The 22,665-nt window shown below is 55.2% G+C and overlaps 8 protein-coding genes across 8 annotated transcripts; 4 read left to right on the forward strand and 4 right to left on the reverse strand.

Moving 5' to 3' along the window:
• Positions 1-592: 592 nt before the first annotated feature.
• On the reverse strand, positions 593-2,314 carry C8A04DRAFT_26867 (uncharacterized protein; the record flags this gene model as incomplete). The annotated part of the gene is made up of 2 exons (XM_062780079.1): positions 593-1,243; positions 1,316-2,314. The coding sequence occupies 2 exons, from the start codon at positions 2,312-2,314 to the stop codon at positions 593-595; spliced, it is 1,650 nt and encodes a 549-aa protein (XP_062638731.1).
• A 491-nt stretch (positions 2,315-2,805) lies between these two features.
• On the forward strand, positions 2,806-3,234 carry C8A04DRAFT_26868 (splicing factor 3B subunit 5; the record flags this gene model as incomplete). Its single annotated transcript, XM_062780080.1, has 3 exons — positions 2,806-2,808; positions 2,869-3,075; positions 3,154-3,234. The coding sequence occupies 3 exons, from the start codon at positions 2,806-2,808 to the stop codon at positions 3,232-3,234; spliced, it is 291 nt and encodes a 96-aa protein (XP_062638732.1).
• A 354-nt stretch (positions 3,235-3,588) lies between these two features.
• C8A04DRAFT_26869 (MAGE family-domain-containing protein) lies at positions 3,589-4,730 on the reverse strand (the record flags this gene model as incomplete). The annotated part of the gene is made up of 3 exons (XM_062780081.1): positions 3,589-4,223; positions 4,290-4,427; positions 4,493-4,730. The coding sequence occupies 3 exons, from the start codon at positions 4,728-4,730 to the stop codon at positions 3,589-3,591; spliced, it is 1,011 nt and encodes a 336-aa protein (XP_062638733.1).
• A 438-nt stretch (positions 4,731-5,168) lies between these two features.
• C8A04DRAFT_10752 (mitochondrial inner-membrane-bound regulator-domain-containing protein) lies at positions 5,169-8,266 on the forward strand (the record flags this gene model as incomplete). The annotated part of the gene is made up of 5 exons (XM_062776703.1): positions 5,169-5,254; positions 5,372-6,231; positions 6,321-6,595; positions 6,704-8,097; positions 8,155-8,266. 5 exons carry the CDS (start codon positions 5,169-5,171, stop codon positions 8,264-8,266), a joined length of 2,727 nt encoding a protein of 908 aa, XP_062638734.1.
• A 614-nt stretch (positions 8,267-8,880) lies between these two features.
• C8A04DRAFT_26871 (translation elongation factor EF-1 alpha) lies at positions 8,881-10,729 on the reverse strand (the record flags this gene model as incomplete). Its single annotated transcript, XM_062780082.1, has 5 exons — positions 8,881-9,995; positions 10,055-10,193; positions 10,473-10,535; positions 10,588-10,654; positions 10,725-10,729. The coding sequence occupies 5 exons, from the start codon at positions 10,727-10,729 to the stop codon at positions 8,881-8,883; spliced, it is 1,389 nt and encodes a 462-aa protein (XP_062638735.1).
• Positions 10,730-13,346: 2,617 nt separating this feature from the next.
• On the reverse strand, positions 13,347-14,837 carry C8A04DRAFT_35856 (HAD-like domain-containing protein; the record flags this gene model as incomplete). The annotated part of the gene is made up of 1 exon (XM_062783326.1): positions 13,347-14,837. The coding sequence occupies one exon, from the start codon at positions 14,835-14,837 to the stop codon at positions 13,347-13,349; it is 1,491 nt and encodes a 496-aa protein (XP_062638736.1).
• A 1,936-nt stretch (positions 14,838-16,773) lies between these two features.
• C8A04DRAFT_35857 (uncharacterized protein) lies at positions 16,774-17,664 on the forward strand (the record flags this gene model as incomplete). The annotated part of the gene is made up of 1 exon (XM_062783327.1): positions 16,774-17,664. The coding sequence occupies one exon, from the start codon at positions 16,774-16,776 to the stop codon at positions 17,662-17,664; it is 891 nt and encodes a 296-aa protein (XP_062638737.1).
• Positions 17,665-19,073: 1,409 nt separating this feature from the next.
• On the forward strand, positions 19,074-22,553 carry C8A04DRAFT_10751 (methyltransferase TYW3-domain-containing protein; the record flags this gene model as incomplete). The annotated part of the gene is made up of 6 exons (XM_062776702.1): positions 19,074-19,179; positions 19,241-19,584; positions 19,654-20,093; positions 20,201-20,312; positions 21,432-22,028; positions 22,086-22,553. 6 exons carry the CDS (start codon positions 19,074-19,076, stop codon positions 22,551-22,553), a joined length of 2,067 nt encoding a protein of 688 aa, XP_062638738.1.
• Positions 22,554-22,665: the final 112 nt, after the last annotated feature.

Here is a 22,665-nt window from a genome sequence, read left to right on the forward strand (position 1 = left end):
GCCTACCATGGAATACCCCTTTTTCTTCGCGTTGTCTTCTGGACTAAAACTCTGGAGCAAAGGGCATGGATATCTGTTACCCGACTGTGCGAGCCGTGCCGCCTCTCAATAGTTTTCATTTTCTTTCCAGTTTTTCTTGCTGCACTTCTTCATGGCGTGTCTGGTCTTGGCAGGTAGGGCAGAATGCGAACCGCAACGATCCGTACGCAGCTAGGCCCTTAATATCTTCGGGTGGTGTTGTTCTTTTATCTCACTAGATCAAGCAACAGTGTCTTCTATCCCGGCAACTAGCAACTGGTTTCCCTGTTTCGCACGTGGTTCATGGTGTTTGTGAGTGTGAGAAGTCCCATGCCGCTTGACATCTAGTGGAAGGTGTGTCATGGTATCTACGTGATGTAAAATTGTGATTCCCGCGGTGCGATTCACCTGGAGAGCGTCTTGTAATTTTCGGTGACTTTCCTGGCCTGCCGTTGACAAAATTTACAGTTACAACACAGAGCAACAAATACACGAATGGTATCGCACTCCAATATTTACCAGGTATGTATGGCATCAAGGCCCTCTGAAGATCCGGCCCGCTTCCTTCATTCCCTCAGTCCAACCCCTGTAACCGGACCTTGGTTTTCTCTTCCCACTCTCTCGTAGCCTCTTCTAAGCTCGTCGTAACCGCCGTGATATCCTTGGCGTGGTACTTTCTTCCCTCACTTGTGTTTGCGCTTCCGTTTTCGATTCCGGTTCCAGTTTCACCACCACTACCGCCAGCAGCGGCCCCAGCAGCATCTTCACCATTCTGAGCTGGAGGCACGGGATAATATTCCAACTGGGCCTCATCAACCGCCTCAGCGGCGGCGTCCGAATCACCGAGACGTTTCCGTTCGGGAAGATGTACACCCTCGCGGTGAGACTGGAAGTTGGCGTCGGCGCAGGCGGGGGAGCACCAGAGGATGGGTTGGTGGAAGGTGGTGAGACACTCGGTGCAGAAGAGAATGGTTTGGGGGGGTTGGGACGGGGGGTAGGGGGAGGAGGAGCTGGGAGGAGCAGCAGCGGGAGGGGGAAGGGGAGTGCGTGGGGTGGGCGGGGCGTCGGTCATGGGGATGTCGCCGTTGGTATCTTGGGGTTGTTGGGAGGAGGAGGAGGAGTCGTTCTTCCCGTTGGGGAGGTCGTGGGAGTGGGGATGGGGGGGTTGATGGAGTTGGATGCAATCTGCGCCGGAGGAGCAGGTGTGTGTCTCTGCGTGGGGGATCTGGGTGGGGAGAAATTGTTAGTTTGTTTGATGGTTTAGGTCATCGGGATAATGGTGGTTAGGTAGCCTTACGTGTCCTTGTCGTTCGCACCTCTCGGAGCAGAATACCGTTTGCCCAGCACGGGCACCGGCTGCTGCGAGGATGGCGCAGACGCTGCAGGTCAAGTAGTCCTCGGTCCGGGGGGCATCACCGCATACGGCGCAATCTGGGAGCTCGTATAGCTCATCGGGCAGTTTCTGTTGCGCGAGACTTTCCCTCCGCTGCGCCTTGCGCGTCTTTTGTGCTTCGTGCGCTGCCCTAGCCCTGCGGAGCTCGTCGAGCCGCTGGTCTAGCTTGTCGGTTTGTTCTCGTGCTCCGATGGCCGTCTGCCGTTCATCCAGGATCCGGTCCACCACCTGTTCCATTGATAACCCCTGCTGTAGCAGCATATCAAGATACTTCTGGTGGTCTTCCGGGACCGTACCGTCCTCGGTCTTGAACAGTGCGTCCGTCAACAACACATTGCCTGATTTCGTTGGGTCGGCATCCGCTGCCGCTAGCTCCGCCAGCAGCTCCGTTGCGGTTCCATCCCCCTCGGCGAATCGCCCCTTCGTCAAGATTTCGGCGACCTCTCTCGCCAAGGTCACCGGATCCGCTTCCGCCGGTAGATCCTCCAGCTTTTCCAACACCGCATCACGCGATGCAGGGTCTTCCACCATCAGTCTCAACAGCGAGACACGCACCCGCTCAGTGTACCACCAGCTGCGTTCCGCCTGTACACGATCATCGATGACGGATGGTGGTATTTGATACTTTTTAGCGGAATCGATCAAGGCGTTCACTTCGGAAAGGAACTGGGATCGGGAGGTGAACCACTTCCGCTGCCATGGCTGCTGCTGCCCATCTGAAATTAGGCCGGAGAAGTGCGCTCGAAAGGCTTCCAGAACGGCTCCGTAGCATTGTGGGCACGCAAGAAGGGCCTCTGTGTCGGGATGCTGATCGCGGCAGGTGGATTGGATCTGCGCAGCTTCGGCGATGAGATTTTTGTTGTCCGTTGCCGCGCGGGCGGACTGGAGTATGAGTTCAGGCATGGATGCGACGGGTTTTGGCGCCTGTGGTGAGCTGAGACTCAGATTCAGAGTTCGAGATTGGATGAGTTGTCGTGACAGATTCGCGTTGATTAAGGGTTGGGACCGTCGCTCAATCCCTGTCTGTGAAAGGAGCGAGGGCGCAGTTAATAGAAAACGCAGTCGGACACTCGCTGGAAGATTATTTCGATAATCTCCAGATTTGCATAAGCACCGACGTGCTTCTCCGCCACAAGGGTTGAGTTGGAGATTCTTATAGAATGTCCAGATAAATCCAGGTGTGACGGATCACCCACAGGTGAGATGTGCCTGCAGCCCTGTCCCCCGGACCCACTCCACCCGTCCCTTGCAGCGCCAAGACCAGACTTGTGCAGTGGCCGGGCCCCAGGATTTGGCGGTGCCTGGCGTTGAGCGGTGCGAAGAGCGCCAGAAAAACAACCACACAACGACAAACGACGAAGACGGTCCCATAGGACCAAAAAACACATCCAAAAATGGTTCGCAGCCCCTTTGTATTGAAATAGTATCTTCCCATGCTAATCAACTTTTCCTAACAGGCCGACAAACTCCGCAACCAACAAGAACTCGAGCGCCTCCAGGCCAAGTACATCGGCACGGGACACCCGGACACAACCAGCTGGGAGTGGAAGACCAACATCCACCGCGACACATACTCGAGCATCGCCGGGCACCCGCCACTACTGTCCTACATCGCGCTAGCGGAGAACGAACCCGTCGCCAAAGTGCGCGTTCAGATGATTCGGGTACGTGGCTTCCGCCGGTCCTCCGCCCTTTTCGGTCCGTCTTCAGCCATGGTCTGGAGCCTGCTAACAAGTCTACAGAAAATGCTGCAGCCCGCTGGGCCACCGCCGCCCCGTGAGGGCGAAGAGGGGGTTGTGGCGCCTCGACAGGATGCGTCATGAGGTGACTGAGGTATACGGAGACGAAGACAAGAACACAAGAACACATGGATATGACTCTCTATCAGTCCAGGACCCCGGTCCCAGCCACTAGTCGATGACCAACCCCCGAGGCGACCAGCCAGCACAAGGTGAAAGGAGGGAAGTGGAGGCAGAGTCATTTCAACGATATGAGAAGGTCTGCGTTATGGTGAAGGAAGGCCGTCGCGAGACGGAACGTGGAGAAATCTAAATATACTTCCCGTACTCGAAGAGTCAAGTCAGGAGTAGGATCAACAATACAAAGCGCTTCGATACCCCGACCCCAGCCCATGTATCTTGCCCCCCCCAAAAGCCGAGCTGGACCTGCAGGGCAAATTACCCATCATCTTCATCCCCAGCCGTCTGCCGCCTCCTTCCGCTCCTCCGTGTATTTGGCCCTGGATCCCCATTTTCAGGCGCCGCAGGCTCTTCCTCCTCGACCACATCCATTTCCTCCGCCATCCGGTCTCTGACCTTCAGACTAGCCTGTATCTTCCCCTCAAGCTCCTCATTTGACCCCCCGTAGACCGTCCGGACGAATGCCGCGATCACCTCGTTATCAGCCTCGACCTTGCCTCGCGGTCCAATATACCAATTTGTCGCGTCCTCATCGCCCGCCGACCGAGACTCCGTCACCTTCAGCAAGTACCCTTGTTTTATCATGCGCTGGAGAACAGAGTCTGTCCGCTCGCTCGGCGAGGTCTCGTCGCTGGGGTTCATGCTCGGCATATTTTCGACGACGTTTAGCCGTGTCAGGTATCGGCGGAGTCGGGGCTCGCTGAGGCTGCCTCCGCTGAGGGTGATGATGGCGATGATGGTTGTGTACAGGGCTATGTAGGACGCTTCGCCGTCGGCGGATCCGACTTTGGAAGGGGCGATGATCGCGGGTGTGGTGTACTGCTCGGGGAGGACGGAGGTGAGCACGTAGCTGTTGGAACTTGTTTCCTTTGGTTGGCTTTGGGATTTTGCAGCTGGCAGAGGTGCGTTAGCAAGCGCTGAAACGGCGACAACGAACAACATGACTTGGGAAGCAGTACCTTTCCGTTTTTGCTCCGCCGTCAATGTGTTCCTATCCCTAGTGGGGAGCTCGACCATTTCCATGCCAAATGTCGCCCGGAGCTGCTTCTGCGCGCCGGCGAACACTTTTTTAAACGCTCGCCCTTGGGAGCCAAGCACTATGGGAACAGTCAGCAATCGCCTCTCTTATTGACCAGTCGGACCCGGTGGGTAGGTGATTCACCCTTATCCCGTATTCCCTCCCTCCGTATGGGCGTGCGTGAGTACTCGCAAGCGAGGGCGTAGCGCACAAGATTCTTGACCAGCTGGCTGATTTCGTCTCGTTGCCCGACACCCCCCATCTGCTCGTCGCCATCGCCATCGCCATCTACAGAGCCAGGGCTCGGCGGGCGTTGTTGTGACACCTCATCGTCTTCATCGTCCGAGATTTGCGTCCGCCATCGTCGGTGGTGCGCAGACATGGTGCGGGGAGCTCGTTAACAACTGTGGGTTGTACTGCGGGAGGCGAGGGGTGTGGGAGGAGGGGAAAAGGAGCCCTATTCTTCGCAGGTGGGAAGGGGAACTGCAGCGTCGATAATACGTAAAAAGATATTAAAGAAGTATGACGTTCCGAAAAGCCGGCTCACTGACGGGGCGACGTTAATTACTGCACTCTTGGAATTGAACCGCGTGTTGAGCTCGACCAAATCGCGTCTGATCCCGCAGCGAGCAAGTTGCCTGCCGGAATGCCGCTTGCAGCAGACAGGGGTCCGCTGTATGCCACTATGGACCCACTCAAAATCTTTTGTCGCAAAGATGCATCAGATCCACCAGAGGCGTTCAGTCTGTCTTAAATCGTCGACCATGGACACTCCTCCCACGCCCTGAAGTGCCGCTGACCAGCCGAATCGACCGCCGAGATGCTGGGCCGCAGAGTGGCCGGGAGCGCCGGCTTCGTGTGCCTAAGGTGCCGGCTACAGTTAGCCCGCCCCTCGAAACGACCATCGTTTGCGACTGTCTCGTCCTTGCCTTTACCCCTCCGACCTCGTCTACGATATATCGGCACCTATGACCGTCCGAACTACGCCAGCGAGACGGGCTACCGGAGGGATGAGGGGCGGAGACTGGGCCTGAACGCCAGTCCTGATTCCCGAGAGAATCTTTCTGGCGATCACCAATACGACAACTTGAGCCACGATGCCGAGTTAGACGGTTCCGAAATTCCTTTTCAAGACGATGCTGGAAACACAGAGGCCCCAAGCACCACCAATGTCGATGGGCACAGTGGCATTGACAACAATACCCCTGAGGCGCCCGGCCCAGAGTCGCCGGCTTCCCCGCCAATACCTCCACCCCTGCCGCGGAGGTACTTTTCTAGGGGTCATTTCGTCGCCCCAGAGCAGGAGGGCCTCTCTGTTGAAACGCTGGGAAAGCCTGGCTCCGTCATTGTCCTGAGGGAGAAAGGCGTGGCGAGTGCTAGAGGGATGCCCGAACCCGAGGAGGAGGACGACCCTGCCAATGCGGTTGACCCTGCGAAACTCCTTGGAAGCAGAGAGGCTGCCGAGGCCTTCGACGACATCTTACTGAACATCCACGAGCTCAAACCGGAGGGCGCGCCCACACTCACGGATTTCGAGTTCAACCGGCTCTGTAGGAATATAACCGATGGGTTTACCAACGCTCAACTATCACAATATTTAAAGGAATACCAATCCATCAAGAAGTTGAGCGGGGAAGAAGACCCTGTCCCGGATTTACCGCCCTGGATACTGGAACGTGAACCCTGGATCCCAATCGTGGAGCCTGCGCTCCAGGAACCTGACCCGCGTCTCGATGGCTACGTTACAAAGAGGATGAAGTCCAAAACGCGACTCGCAATCCGAATCCTCCGGCAGTGCTGGGATGTGTCCAACCAGAGGGTTCTCGAGAAGGATGGCTACATGAGCATACATCTGAGTGATCTTGATTTTGGCTTAGTGGCTTGTATGTTAATTCTAGCTTCCCCAGAGCCTATTTTATTCTCTGATCTCTCTGATCTTGCTTTTGCTAATTGTGTCGCGCCGATTCCACAGTTGGCAACCGCAAGTGGCTGGAATCCCTACCGGAGGCCATCTTGAACCACGTGAAGGAAATCAAGTTCATCCGAGAAACCCGTACGATTTGTATTATCGGCCCCAAGCCTGCGGCCGAATCGATTTCTAGCCGTGTCGACGATGTTCTCTCGAAGACTCAGACCGCCGATTTCAATGTCGAGGATATATCTCCCAAGTTTCTCGACTCTCGTGTTCTCACGGAGCTCGGGTCCCTGACCAACTCGGCCCTACGCCTCGATAAGTCGAGTAAGAAGGTATGCGGGCTTTGAGTGCCTCTCATAGCGCTTGATTATCCCCCCCCTTCCCCCCGCCCCCTTTTGGAGTAGAGCACAGAGAGAGGACTAACGAGCTCGGTCTTTTAGCTCGAGGTCACATGGATGGACTTCGAGGGCAAGGCCGAAATCCTTGAGAACCCGGGAGAGACCGCCATACGGCTTCTTCACAACGCACAAAAAGACGACGCCCGTGCGGCCGCCTCGTTAGTCCACATTACTCCGGAGGACGAAACCCAAGACACCCAAAACGGCCGGTATCTCCCTATATTCAGTCAGGCTGGAAAACTGCCGTGGCACAAACGTTTTTCCAGATGGGAAAGATGGGTTGCCCCCGTGCTCCATTCAAAACCCTTCCTGCCACCAAAAAACCTACCTATTTCTCTCCCCTTCGACTTGGACCAGGAAAGCGGCCGGGTGGACACTGCAAAGCCCCCCAGCATGCCGGGTCAGGCCACCGGCGGTGATCTGAACGTGGTCGAAAGCCCACCAGGATGGTCCCCCCAGCCGCACACTGACACGCGCGCCGTCTTTGGCTACGTCGTGTTCGCACGCCCACAACAGGATACTACCCCCGCTGGACCAGCCCAAGCACCGAACCCTCCGGAGCAACCAGACGAGATGCTTCCTCGCACTTTTCTGCCCGTTCTTCCTGCCCTAGGCAGCCTCAATCTGCCGAACAATCTGCACGAATTAGGTCTTTGGCACACCACCACTGTCATCCGTTTTGCGCCTTCTCCCGATCTTTCCCCCGAACTCGCCGCTTCGGCACCAGCTCTCGAAGTCCACGTGGAGGCAGATCACAGGGAGGTTCAATCCATTATCGCCGTGCGGGCCGTCAAAAGTACTTTCACAAGCGACGCGCTTTTCCCAACCGCCGCAGTCGATTGCCGTTTTATTCAGCAACACTACTATTCTCTTCCCGGGTCAAGCATCAGTGACTATACCCCGTCGATAGTTACTTTTCTCCAGAAATCCCACCTCCGGCCGTGGGCTGGCGAGATCAACACGCCGCCCGTCTTGCTTGGCGTCGAGCTTCCCCACCACGTTGTCCCGTCGTCCTCCTCCCCCTCCTCCTCCACCACCACCCCCAACACCGACAGTCACCCGGACACCAACACCAACTCCGACTCCGACTCCGATCCCGACACACCTCCCCCTTTCCCCGTAAAACTCGACTACGTCCTCTCCTCCACCGAAATCCGCCGCACTGTAACCGCAGAACACCGCAACCTAAAACTCCGCTACACCAGCATCGACGCCCACCGCCACGGCGGCGAATGGGCCGAACTCTCCCTCGACGCCGTGCGCGTAGTCGCACCCTCGGACCCCAAACAAAACAAATTCGCCTCCCGCGGCGGTAGCGGGGCTAGCAGCAGCAGCATCGACGACGCCTACGCCCTCGTCGACGACGCGGATTCCTACAAGGACCTAGAAGACGACGGGTCGTTCCACAAGGCCGCCGTGCGGCCGCACGCGCTCGGGTCCGCGTATGGTTCGCACAGTTTGCAGGATACTAACTTGGCGGAGGCACAGGCGAGGTTGGATGCGGAGTTTATGGCGAAACCGCTGGAGTGGGAGGAGTATATGCGCGCGGTGCGGGATATTGTGGGTGAGCAGGGTCGGTTGAAGTGGCATGCTAAGCGGTCGTAAAGACACTCACTGTAAAAACACACATATACATTTATACACACACAGAGAGATGGTAACTTGGGCATGTATGATGGATGATGGATGGATGTAGTCACTGCATATCAGACCACATTGGCACGCAGGTTTTGTACATTAGACAATTGTAGAACTTTACTACCATTCGGTGGGATTCAATGATGTCGCCCTGTAGTATTACACATTTTGACAAGTTCAAACAACGAAGATTAGCCCCGGCAAAGGTCATCCATTACACGTTAGAGATTGGTTCACTGTATAGATAGGACAAGAAGAGAAGAGGGGGCTTTATGGTAGTCGGGGTGTCTTAGGTATAACAAATAGAACAGTCACATCACACGAGTTGAGAGCAGAACGGAACTAAACGTTTGGGATCATGACCTTCGTGATCACTTCTAGGAGACTCTATTTTGTACCAAGCACACGGTGACAAGTTTTGATGCGCCGACCATTACCCTCCGATGTGCCCCATACCAAAACGGCCGAGTGTTCATACCAATAGTTGCGTTGCGGGTAAACCCGCGACGCGATCTCTCATGAGACCCATGCGGCGCCGAACCCAGGAAGTGAGATTTTTGTTTGCTGGGGGAAGAAACCGTTTATTTCTTGCCAGCCTTGGCGGCAGACTTGGTGACCTTGCCGGCACCAGCGACAGCCTTCTCGACGCTCTTGATGACACCGACAGCGACGGTCTGACGCATGTCACGGACGGCGAAACGACCAAGGGGAGGGTAGTCGGTGAAAGCCTCGACACACATGGGCTTGGAGGGAACCATCTTGACGATGGCGGCGTCACCAGACTTGATGAACTTGGGGCTCGCCTCAACAGATTTACCGGTACGGCGGTCAATCTTCTCGGTGAGCTCGGCGAACTTGCAAGCAATGTGGGCGGTGTGGCAGTCCAGGACGGGAGCGTAACCGGCACCAACCTGGCCGGGGTGGTTCAGGACAATGACCTGAGCCGAGAAAGAGGCAGCGCCAAGGGGCGGGTCGTTCTTGGAGTCACCAGCAACGTTACCACGACGGATTTCCTTGACGGAGACGTTCTTCACGTTGAAGCCAACGTTGTCACCGGGGACACCCTCGGTGAGCTGCTCGTGGTGCATCTCCACAGACTTGACTTCAGTGGTAACGTTGGAAGGAGCGAAGGTGACGACCATGCCGGGCTTGAGGATACCAGTCTCGATACGGCCGACGGGGACCGTTCCGATACCACCGATCTTGTACACGTCTTGGAGGGGGAGACGGAGCGGCTTGTCGGTGGGACGCTTGGGGGGCTCAATGGCGTCGATGGCCTCGAGGAGAGTCTTGCCGGTGATCTTGGCGCCACCCTTGGCGGCCTCCTTCTCCCAGCCCTTGTACCAAGGAGCGTTGGTGGTGACGTCAAGCATGTTGTCGCCGTTGAAGCCCGAGATGGGGACGAAAGCGACGGTCTTGGGGTTGTAGCCAACCTTCTTGATGAAGTTGCTGGTCTCCTTGATGATTTCCAGGTAACGCGCCTCGGCCCACTTGGCGGTGTCCATCTTGTTGATGGCGACGATGAGCTGCTTCACACCCAGAGTGTAGGCGAGAAGAGCGTGCTCACGGGTCTGGCCATCCTTGGAGATACCAGCCTCGAACTCACCAGTACCGGCAGCGATAATGAGGATAGCGCAGTCGGCCTGGGAAGTACCAGTAATCATGTTCTTGATGAAGTCACGGTGACCGGGGGCGTCTGGAAGGATATGGGTAAGCGAAAGATCGGGGCGGTGGTGGCAAGAGGGGGGCACATACCAATGACGGTGACATAGTACTTGGGGGTCTCGAACTTCCAGAGGGCAATATCGATGGTGATACCACGCTCACGCTCGGCCTTGAGCTTGTCAAGAACCCACGCATACTTGAAGGAACCCTTGCCGAGCTCAGCGGCTTCCTGTTGTCTCGCGTGTCAGCCTCAATTCATTGAGCGAATGCCAAATACGTGCGGTTGGCCGATCAGCAAGGCGGGGTGAGTGGGTCAGCGGTGGCTCGGATTTTTTTTTTGCTTATCTGTGTTTGTGTGCCCCTCCCCCGCTTTGATAAGCGAGGGGTAGCCACAAGGCAGACAAAAAGAAGAAAAAAAGCCATCGCCAGGAGGGAAAAGTGATGGGATTGAATGTTGGGGAAAACGGCCCATAGGGTATCGTCAACGAGGTTTGGGAATAGTACTAACCTTCTCGAACTTCTCGATGGTACGCTTGTCGATACCACCGCACTTGTAGATAAGATGGCCAGTCTGCGATGAAGTCAGCGGCTGAACCTGCTAGCGAATCTATTGGGATGCTTACCGTCGTAGACTTGCCAGAGTCGACGTGTCCGATGACAACGACGTTGAGATGGGTCTTGTCCTCCTTGCTGTTGACTGTGTTAGGCATTCGGTGGCTTCTCTGTAAAACGGACGCAGCCTGAGAGGAAGAAAACATACCCCATTTTTGCGGTGTTGATGTTCTTGAGAACGGAATTGGCGACTTGCGCAGGATGAAATCTAGAAAAGGTCAGGAATGATGCTCGCCTTGAGTTTGAGTCGCGCGATGATGGGAAACGCACTTGGAAAGTGGCAGGTGATTGCTCGAATCAGGTATGCCGACGACGAAGCAAAAGAAAAAGAGGAGGGTGAATTTTGAGGAGGGGTTGAAAGTTTTTATGGCCAGGCCGGGAGGGGCAAGGCGGGTTAGTGGGGTTGCGCAGCACAAAAACTTCGACTAAAGTGGGGCAAGCCCTCAAATTTGCCAAACGAATTGCTCTTGCCGCCCAGCCCAGCCCCGCGATCAGGCTTCTTGTTCAGACCACAAGCACAAACACCCGCAAGGCGTATGCATACTCTTCTCCGCATAGGTATCCATATGTTGATTGATGTCTGATCCAAAACAGAGAGCATGTTCATTAAGCTATGATGAGTGATATCTTGTAGATTGCCAAATGTACTCGAAAAAGCAGGCAAAAAAGGCAGGCAAAGTGTTTGATCTCCTCTACTTGGTCGTCTCGGTAACGCCTGCAAACCTTTCCCTCTTCCGCCCCTTATCATATTTCCAACCTGCTTGAAACCACTTCACCGCGCGGGGCTCCCCTGGAAAACCACTGAAAGGGGCTTGTATCGACCCCCACCAATATGTGACTTGTTCTCGTTGCCCAGGTGCCCTCGACAAAACAGATCTTCTCAAACAAGCGCCACCACAGACGCTGGTTCGTGTCATGCCGGTGGTCAAGCAGGAGCGGGTGGGACTCATCGCCGAATGGGCATCGACTCCCCGGGGATTAGGCATTGGCGCTCAACCCAACCTTGACAATGTGACGGTGGAGCACAGATCTGGGACGGGAGTTCGCGGCGTGAGTCAAGCTCCAAGTGCCGATGTCTGTGGCAGTCTTCACAGTAGAGATTTTATTCAGATCCGAGGACATGACTTCGGCGCTCTCGCGTTTCTTTCAAGTTCATTTTCAACGCTCGTAACACCGCATTCAATTCCCATCCACTCAATTCGGCGGGAGGTGTGGCGCAGAGGTTCAGAATTTTTCTTGATTTGCCTCGGAAGGGTTGCAATAATTCCAGGAAGGAACAAAGCGACCGCGGGGCACGGCGGGGTGGCCCACCTCGAACAACGGATTCGTCACGAGGCGGCAGTTCAGCGCGCGGTTGGCCAAATAAGGGGAGTAAAGAAGAACTTGCTCGATGGTGTACTTATCGCTCGCATGGAATTCATACTATATAGGCATTTTAATGAAGCGCAAAAGAGCTAGCCTTCTCATAATATCCACATTGTTCTCTCCATCGATTTTTTTCTTCAGGTTTGGGGCTTGTGGGGTTGCGGGGTTAAGTATGCCAAGACTCCGACATGCAGCTTGGCACGCTTGGATATCGGATAGATCAGGGTTAGGGTTTACTCGGCCAAATGTACATAATTCATGCAGGCTTGCTTCTCCCCGTTCATGATATCGACATGGATCAAGGATTTCTGATAAGCTTTTGCGGAGGCCATCCCAAGGGGAACCCCCAAACCCATCCACGCAAGCCAGGCTCGCTACCGCAGGACGGATACACTACTCGGCTCGCCAGCATCTCGCTTCGACAAAGCATACTCCCTTCCTCTCTACGGGTGATGGACCTACCTCAGGGACAACCTTCTTGCAACCCATTGACGGCCAGCGATTTGTGTCCCCAGTACTATATGAGCGAACGGTTCGTAAAGATGCCACAGGCAACCAACCATTTGGTTCCGTCAACATGAATTTCGATAACCCCGCATGAGTTCGCCTCTCTTTAACATGTGCTTGGGTTCGGCCTCCTGCTGGGGGGCGAGGGGCGCGGGCACTGCAAAGTAAAGTGCGACTGTGAGACTAGTGTAACCGAATTCGTAAAACTAAATGCTTCCTCAGCTTTTTGATACACCAGCTCGAGGCCGGGTCTATGAACTCGTCCCTAAGGGTACTCGCCGGTGATGCTTCTTCGGCCATGCCCCGGGCGGGTTAGAGTTGGAATAAACGTCTTGAGAATCGGAAAGCCCAAGCATTTCCCATTACTCTACGTCTAACTACCTCCGGGCTAAAAGCTAGATCGGACTTGATTCTATTCCAGCTAGATTGAGAGGAAAGAAAGCGTCCGCGATCTTTGGTTGTCCAACTTTAGTGTAGAGCGGCATCTCGTCTTGATTCCATGGCCGTTGTGTCGAAAGTGGTCAAGATCGCCGCCGGGTTCGATCGATCGCAGGAGAAATCACGGCGGGAGACGGAGGGTTAAATATGAACCGCCACCACCCAATCTGTCAAGGAGAGTTATAGTTCTTCATGCTTCGGGAACGGGCCAACTTCGATATTGCTTAGACAAAACACTCAGTTTCAAGATCAGGACGTCGAGCAACATTATGTTCGCATTTCCCAGGAATACATAATTTGGTATTCATTTTGAAGAAATTTAGCATGGATTTCTCTCGGATTCACGATACCCTCAGAGCCAGGAAACCACCAACTCCACACACAGCGCAGAACAAAAACCCTACAAAGACCCCTAAAAGACCACCCACAACACCCTTTCCAAACCTAACCCTCCCGAAGCTCAAGCACTCAGTTGTTGAACTTCCTCAGCGTTAAACCCAAAGAGATGGAGCAAATCCAACAGACTATCCCCGTTGATGCGCGCGCTCGCCTCCATCTGTACTCTCGGCTTGGCGTTCCACGCAACACCAAGCCCCGCGGCCTCCATCATCAACAGATCATTGGCGCCGTCCCCTACCGCCACCACCTGCTCGAGAGGGATGCCCTCCTTCTCAGCAATCTCGATCAACAACTCACGCTTACGCTCCTTACCAACGATCCGGCCTTTAACCTCACCGGTCAAGCGGCCCGTTGTCTCGTCGATGACGACCTCGTTCGCATGTGCATAATTAATCCCCAGCTCTCCAGCCAACCAACTAGTAAGCGGCAGGAACCCCCCCGAGAGTACGGCAGTCCTGACACCCAATCTCTTCAGGGCACGGAGGAGCGGCCTCACGCCGTTGGTCACGTCCAATACGGGACGCAATTCCTCAAAGATGGTGGCTGGTAGCCCGGTGAGAAGCTTCACGCGCTCACGGAAGGCTGAGTCGAACTCGAGCTCGCCCAACATCGCGCGATGGGTGATATCAGCGACGCGGGCGGCAAGATCGGGCGGATCCTTGATGGTGGCGGCTAGAAGGTCAATGACCTCCTGCGTGATGAGGGTGCTGTCCATGTCGAAGACCACTAGGCGCGGGTAGCGGCGCCAGAGGGTGTCGGCGCGCAGGGCGACGTCCACGTTCCATTCGCGCTCGAAACGGTAAATGAGCTCGTGCTTGCGAAGGTCGGCAAGGGACAGGTAATCGGGCGAGGGTGCCGGGGCGACGGTTAGCTCGACGACTACAGGGTGCTCTTCTTGGCTGGGGTCGAGCTTGAGGCAGCGGTGTGCCGATGTGAGGTCGGTGGAGCTGGGGGGTAACGGGAAGGCCGTCATGAGGTGTAAGAACGCGGCGATGCACATGGGGGTGACGTAAGAGCCGTAGAGGTGGTCGAGCGGCTCGGGCTCGGCTGCAGGAGGTTCTAGGGGGTATGTCTCGAGGCTACTACTCGGGGCCATGGTCGGGGGGATGTCGGACTCGGCCGCGGGCACTGCAGGCGCAGCAGCGTGAAGCGAGGGGGACCGGCTGGGCTGCGGGGACGGGCCCTTCTGCGGGGACGGGATCACATTGGAGGCTCGGGGTGCTGACGATCGGTAGAACAGTGTCGCGACAAGCTTATCAAGGTGCGCGCCGGTTCGCGGGGTGCAGTTGGGATGCGACAACCCGTGGCTCACGCCGCTCTCGACAATCGTGGGGGGGTTTTCGGGAGAAGGGACGCCCTTGAAGGGAGTAATGTCCCGCGGGGAGATGGAAGTTGCTCGTAGATCTTCCACGACGGTGTCAATCCCGTAGTGGTTCTCGGGTTTGTACTGCGGGCGGTATTGTTGATGGTCCCTCAGAAAGGAGCTGCTCCGCATGGTCGCAGTCATCGAGGGCCGCGCTTGGCGGGGCGACGCTCCGGTTTCCTCAGCCATGACGACGTCGGGAAAAGTTGCGAGAGTGGCTCGTTAGCCTTTGTGAATTCCGGCAGCTGCCCCTTTGTGCCACCTTTTGCTGCAATCTCTGGAAGAGTCCCGCCGCGGGAAAAAAAAATCGGTATGCCCCCGCGTTTCGAGTGTTTTCAGGGAACGGGAAGCCGGCAGGAAGAGGACCCCGCCATTTGCTTGGCACACGTCGGATCATCCTCCGGCCAAAAAGCGCCGGAGTCGGTCTTCGGACGGAAAAACCTCCCACAACCTTCCTTCTTTAGGTGAACCAAAACCCGCCATACTTTCTATTTGGATTCCCCGTTCGTTTTGTCACGATCGTCGGAGTGCGGACATGTTTCCGCCTTGGACAGATCGATTTTTGAAGCAATCGAAGCGCGCAAATACACAATTTTCTGCTCGACGGCATTCCCCGTGCTTGGCTCCGTCGACCGCATACACAGTCAATTTAGCAAAGTGTCACTTACCCAAGTTATCGGCAATTACGGTATATGTATCCGTACATAGTAGTGTACACAGCCGGATTTCCCCTGGCGGACGTCAGAGGCTTTTCTCCAGAAAACGGGTGGTGAGACCTGCTGGGGCCGCGACCTTTTTATCAGGTCCCCATGTTCAAGGGTCCCTCTGAAGCCATTTGCCATTGGGCGATGCTCACGAATGCCACGCTCCCCATGATGCACCCCACGGTCCGTGTGGCGCGGGAGTCGGTCTCAATCTGAGCCGCCGAGCCGCCGAGCCGCGTCCATTTCGAGATCGGAACGAGCTTCCATGCAGACGACCGAGTCTTCTCCCATCTGCCCGGCGTGCAAACGGACTTTAGTTTTGTTGATGTTTGGACGAACAGGAGGGCAGAATTGGGTTTGTCAGAATTGTTCCGTCGGTGACATCATGCTTGTTGGGTCCGCTGCTCGACTCAAAACGAAGGGCGAGTGCGGCCCGGCTTACTAAAGGTAGTTACTTACGAGGCAGTCATAGATAGTTAGTTACACTCACAACGGCCATCAAGTCGAATGCCTCAACATTCCATGCCTGCTCGATGCTGTCTCAACTCGCTTGCCCCAAACGGCGGCACAGCGCCAAAACATGATCGTCGGAACCGCCGGGTCTCGGCAAGAAGACACCAAGCCAGGCACACAGCGTTTTCCGTGATTCGTGAAAGGAATGGTGCCTTCTCTGGGCCGAGTGCTTGCGTGCTTGCCACAAGGGGTGCCGTTTTGAACAACGGCGGAACCGGCACCCCCACAGAAAATCGACCATATCGGCCAATCACATAGTCTCCAGATGTCGTGATCAGCCTCGCTGAAAACACCACCACTCTGATGAAAGCTTCATAAAAACGTGCCTTTCACTGTGCCTCCACTCCGAGGTGGCATGCTGACCCGGTTTCGACGGTGAGGGGCCAATGCCAGATCGGTCTTGTCTTCGGATCTCTTCGTGATGACCAAGATTGCTTGAAAAGCAGGCATTAGTCATGGCTGGTGATGCGTATAATAAGTAGAATACTCACCTCGCTCCGTTCACCCTGCCGGACCCAAGATCCCGCAATTTGCTCTTGGATATTCGTAACCCTGCGAGACGCTCGAACGGGCCTCCCTTCTTCCGTGCTGTTTTTTAATACCACCCGACCCCCTTTAGCAACCCCCCCCTTCCCGCCTTTTTGACACGCATTTTCTTGCTGCGGTTTCGGTCCCCCTTGCTCTCCGATTTCCCTCGCTCTTTGCCCACAACCATTATCTCAGCAAACAACTAGCCCCGCGACCGCTCAGTGCTTGAGACTTGATCATCCTCGCCCGCCTCCTCTTCCTGCGGCATTAGCCAACAACCAACAACCAACCACAAACCACCACTAGCACCAGCCACGCACACAGGTAGACACACTACACACCACCACCACAATAACGGTTCGACTTCCCCATCATCTACCATGGCCGACACCCACTCCGAAACCTCTTCTCAGCTGTCCTCGCCTGGGGACCATGGCTCCGTCGATTCCGGGTTCGTCTCGCCGAACGCCTCCACCGTCAGCCTGCCCCGGATATCCCTCACCCAGCCACACATCAAGCACCTCAACAAACAACTCGAGAACCTCCACCCCATGGACATCCTCCGCTTCTGCAAGATCTTCTTCCCCAACCTCTACCAATCCACGGCCTTTGGCCTGACAGGGCTCGTCACCGTCGACATGCTCTCCAAGCTGGATGCTGAGTCAGGCACCCCGCAACCGATCGACCTCATCTTCCTCGACACCCTGTACCACTTCAAGGAGACGTATGAGCTGGTGGACCGCGTCCGGGAGCGCTACAACGTCAAGGTGCACGTCTTCAAGCCAGCAGATGTCGACGATGTCGCCCAGTTCGAGGCCCTGTACGGCGAGAAGCTGTACGACATGTCGGCCGAGCTGTACGACTGGATCGCCAAGGTTGAGCCGCTGCAGCGCGCCTATCTGGACCTCAAGGTGGCCGCCGTGCTGACGGGTCGCCGCCGGTCGCAGGGCGGACAGCGCGGCGATATCAGCGTCATCGAACTAGACGACGAGCGCGGTGTGATCAAGATCAACCCGCTCGCCAACTGGTCCTTTGGCCAGGTCAAGGCGTACATCGACGAGAACAAGGTGCCGTACAACGCCCTGCTCGACCGGGGCTACAAGTCAGTTGGTGACTGGCACTCTACCGTCCCTGTTGGTGAGGGCGAAGATGAGCGCGCTGGCCGGTGGAAGGGTCAGGATAAGACCGAGTGCGGCATCCACAACAAGCAAAGCCGCTACGCTCAGTTGTTGGAGCAGGCGGCTCTACAGCAGCAGCAGCAGACTGCTTAAGCATTTCAAGGTTGGAGGTATTAACGAGGGTTCTCACGTTGATGATGATGATGATAAGGGGGGGGGGGGGTCCGGAAAACTAGGTATCAAGGGGAACGAGGTCACTCACGCATGGGATGATGGCATTTGGGATGATTTGCATTCAAACGGCGTTTTGGGGTGCTTGGTGTCGGCGTTATCGGTTATCGCGGCCATTGGGGGCCGTGGGTTTCGGACAGCATGGTGATCTGTTGCATTGAAAATCTTTTGTCTGTTGCGTTTTCAAGCTGTTGAACCAAGTAAATAAAGAAAGCTAAGAAGAATACATATCTCTTATGAACTACTAGTGTCGACGAGCGTGTGAGGTTGGGTAGGTAGGTAGGTTTAAACTTTCCAGGTGTTCCCGTGATCATGGCCTTTTCCATCAATCCCATGTTACCCCACCAATCTCCCCCAATTAAAACCCCCGTTTACCCCCCAACCATGTCGGCCATCGCCCAAGCCGCCCATATCCGGGGTCAACCGGTTTGGATCGATACTACTTTGTTCGCGAGGCTGGAATGTTTGGTGCCGCGTATGTCGACACACCCGGTGTCCTAATGCCAGTGCGCAGCCTGCCCCCTGTTGATCATCGAGAGTGAGTCCATTCCGGGGTTGTTTGTCATCAAGTTCGTTTCGGAGGCGATAGGGTTAGGGTTGACGTCAGGCATTTGTTTATCGCAAGTTAAATGGTGTGTTCAATAGCAGATTCCACAACAACACCTCCCTTTTGCTGGAATCCCGACCGAAAATTGCATATCCTCCTTTTTTAGAACTATGTCAATACTGAGGACCAGTCGCAGGATGCACAGCGGCAACGGCCGGTCTACCGATCCTCGGGAACAAGCTCAGGGGCTGCCGTGATCCCCCAGCTCCGACACCCGATGCTTCGCAAAGGTCAAGGTGATTATGCCACGACCGGCTCCGGAGTCAAGGCTTGGGCCCTCAATTCCAAAATATCATCCACGGAAAGCCGTTTTCCCTTGTTCCGGTCTGCTACCGTACCTGGGCAGGGGCCATCGTGTCCCAGATTGGCCGCCGATTTCAGAATAGAGGGTGCTGGGGCCAGTGATAGCCTGTCTGGTTCGAAGAACACGGCAAACTTCCCCCCTTCATGCCGTATTATTTGACCTCGCATTTGCATTTGCCGACTTTTACGGTAGATCTATTGATTGAAGCTATCGTGAGATGGCCTAAGCAAATCTAGGGCGAGCAAGCGCTTCGTTTCATACCGGAAGCACGGAGTCACTGCTGCGTTTCAGATGCCCTTACCAAAGTATATATTATCACAGACTTTTCGCCCTCATATCCAGCAGCCAACATTGTACTGCGTCCGTAACATAGGTAATAAATAATTATTGACCGAGGTTGAGCCACGATACCCTGCGACAATGCATCTTTCCCGTCTACTCCCCCTCAGTCTCGTGGCTTCTGTCTCGGCTCAGTCTTTGGCGTCCATTCTTGAAGCTAACAACGCCACACTCAGCACTCTCACTAGTAAGGACTCCGACTTGAACTCTCCATTGACATTGACCAAGCATGAGCCTAACCCGAGTAGATCTCCTCACCCTCGTCCCGGATGTTGTCCAGGCGCTCTCGACGGCCCAAAACGTCACAGTCCTGGCCCCGTCCGACACTGCCTTTGCCAATCTTCTGGCTAGAAATCCCAAATCAGCAGAGCTGATGAACAACCCCAGGGCTTTGGCTGGTGTACTGCAATACCATGTGCTAGTGGGAAAATTGTTGTCCAGCGCCTTCTCGGCCACCCCACAGTTCCCCTCGACTTTGCTGGGAGCACCATTCACCAACGTCACCGGGGGGCAAAGAGTTGGACTAGTGACGGTAGATGGCTCTGCGACAATACTCTCGGGTTTCAAGCAAGCCGCCAAAGTGGTCACTCCTGTAAGGTCAAGCCGCCTCACGTCGAGTTCCGGAACCCAACGGGGCTAACCTATCATGTGTCTGTCCTAGGACGTCGCATTCGACGGCGGCAACATCGTCCACGTCATCGATACCGTTCTCACCGTACCCGCAAACCCCGGGCAAACCGCCATCAACACCGGACTAACGTCCCTCGCAGGCGCACTCACCGCCGCCAACTTAGTCGACGCCGTCAACGGCCTCACAGACGTCACAATATTCGCTCCATCAAACGACGCCTTCAAGGCGATCGGGTCTGCGCTGGGCTCGCTGTCGGTCGAGGACCTCACGAGCATCTTGGGATTCCATGTGTTGCCGGGGCAGCTGCAGTTCAGCCCCGATCTTCTAAGTGCCGACCAGATTACGCTGGCGACGCTCCAGGGGCAGAATGTTACCGTTCGCCGGGATGGCACGCAGGTTTTTGTCAACTCGGCAAAGGTTGTGCTGGCGGATGTGTTGACGAGTAATGGAGTTGTGCACGTGTTGGATAAGTGAGTGTATTTTCCTTACCTACATACCATACCCATACCTACACACACTCATGAAAAGCTGGGGGCTGTTTTTGTTTCTGTTCTGACAGCTTTTTTTCTTTACGCAGTGTTCTGAACCCAGCCAATATTTCGGCTACTCCAGACCCGGCCGCTGCCACACAAGCACCTGCGTTTGAGGGGGTCGCGGCTGTAGCAGATGCTCCGTTGACTTCGGGTATCGTGCCTACAACCACGATTGTGCCCGCTACGATACCCCTTAATGCCGGTGGCCCCTCCGGTGCCGTGCCAACCGCAGCGATGCTTCTTGCTGGAAGTGCGGCGGCACTGGCTGCTAATCTTTGAGATGTTGTGTTTTGAGGCTGTGTTAGTTTTAAGTTTTTAACAAAATTCTGATGTTCTACAAAAGTTTTGTTTACCCTATCGTATTTTCTACCTTTCTCTCTAGTCTCTGGTCTTAGGTTTAAGGCCCCTGCGTGCGTCATAATAATAAGAAAGAGAACAACACAAAAAGCTCACTGCCCACTTCCTCCGGGGAGGTTGTAGACAGCTACGAAAATCCCGAAGAATTTTACTGTGGTGCCCCCTCCCTGAATCGAACTTAGGAAGGGGAGCAAGCAGGCAGCACCGAGTGTTCCTGCACCCCCCTAAATGCGCCATCCGCGGTTGGGCATTTGCCGGATGGGGAGGTTGTTGGAAACTGATAGCGAAAGGGTGGGTTATAAAGGAATGGCTGTCGCGGGGAGGACGGAAGGTGCGTGGTATGAGCAACCTGGAAGACGGGACCACCCGCCAGGGGAGTGGTTTCATGCGTTTGTCATTGGATTACAACGGCATCATCGAACATTGGGACGGAACCGTGAAAGGGCGGGCCATAGAGGGCCGGCGTGGGATGCGTTTCGTTTTCAGTTGTCGTCCTCTGTTTCAATGTTATATTTTCCCACACCCTCCTCCTATTCTCTCATCTACTTGATTTCTCTCTTACATGTGCTGAAAATAGACATGTCACAGCTCCCAGGAAGGTCCCATTTATGAATTTGTCCCCTTCTGTAATTCTGTCTCATCTTGTTCCCACCATTAAGAATTGTTGATGCTTGACGACCTCATGATTTTAGTGATTTTTGGCTGGCCAAATTATACTCGGGAATCCCGTCGCATTCCAAGATTCATTGTTATTACCTAACCTCATGATTTACCCCCCTAGGTAGGGAGATATGTATCGTCAAAGGGGTTAATGGTAAGCACGTGACCTCCATTTTCCATTCCCCATCCGAACCATCACCAAATCCCAAATCAACCTCTGCCGACCCAAAATTCTTCCACCTGGACAACAAACCCGAGACAAAAAGCACCAACCTGGATTCATTGAAAAACATGAAAAATCTTGGAACACCCGGTCCCGCCTTCACCCTCAGAAAACAGAAAATCCTTTCCCAGCTCGCCCTGCCCGATGAGCAATACACCGATGCCTCCCCCAAGGGCTCAGTCGATGTCCGCATCCGTGCCCTAATCGACCAGATCAACACCACCTACGCGGGTCTTGTCACAACGAGTAGTTGTGCGGGCAGAGTCAGTGTATACCTCGAGGGCCGGAAAGCGGCTGTGTCGAGCACGGCTGGGGAGAGGGACGGTGGCGCTGCGGGTGGGAGGGTTGTTGTTGAGGATGAAGGCGGCCGGTCGATGGAGGTGGCAGCGGTTGTCGGGAGTGGAAGTGGGAATGGTAGTGTGGCGAGTGGGAGTGCGAGCTCTGCTGGTGGGAAGGGGGGCGGGGAGTGGCTATTTGTGTCTCATGACCCAATACAGACCCGGGAGTACCGTGCTGGGGTTGCTGAGGAAGGGTATGAGAAGCTACTGTTAGGTGGAAACGGGGGGTTACCAACCGGAGGGAGCGGCTTGGATGACGCGGCGAGGCTCATCCACTTCAAGTTCGAACCAATGGTAATGGGTATTGCTGCTGATATGTGATGGGCGAAACAAGCTAATACAATTTTACAGATATTACATATACTGACTGCGTCCCTTGAGCATGCGCAGCTGGTAGTCCAGGCTGGTATGGAGGCTGGGTTCCGCGAAACTGGTGCTGTGAGCCTCCTCGCGCGGCAGCCAGACGAAGAAGCGACGCCGATGGTGGCCGTGCGGTCTATGGGCTTGTCTTTCGAGTCTCTCATCGGGGCAGAAACAAACGGCGTTCGCCAGTTGACCGTTTCCCCTGAGTACCTAGAAACTCTTGTGCGGATATCCAACGAGAGGTTCGCAGAGAACGACAAGAGGATTGCGAGATTTAGCGCGGCGCTGGAGGCAGCTTTCACACCTCCGAAAGGCAAAGATGACTGGGAGGATGCGCAAGTAAGGAGGGAGCGTAAACGGCTAGAGGGGCTCCGACGCCGAGAAGAGCTGAAAAAGGAGATAGCCGTGAAGACAGAAGCTCCCACCATAGAATCCCTGCAACTAAATATTGCTTAGCTTCCCCAACCGTCTGTCTAGTGCTATGTTGTTTTAACGCTTTCCAGACTTCTATTCCTTACAACGCATCCGTGAAGATCGGGCCGCGGTGTTGGATATTGGCCCTATTTTG

The sequence above is a fragment of the Dichotomopilus funicola genome (assembly GCF_033296635.1).
Source record: "Dichotomopilus funicola strain CBS 141.50 unplaced genomic scaffold C8A04scaffold_16, whole genome shotgun sequence".
NCBI lineage: Eukaryota > Fungi > Ascomycota > Sordariomycetes > Sordariales > Chaetomiaceae > Dichotomopilus > Dichotomopilus funicola.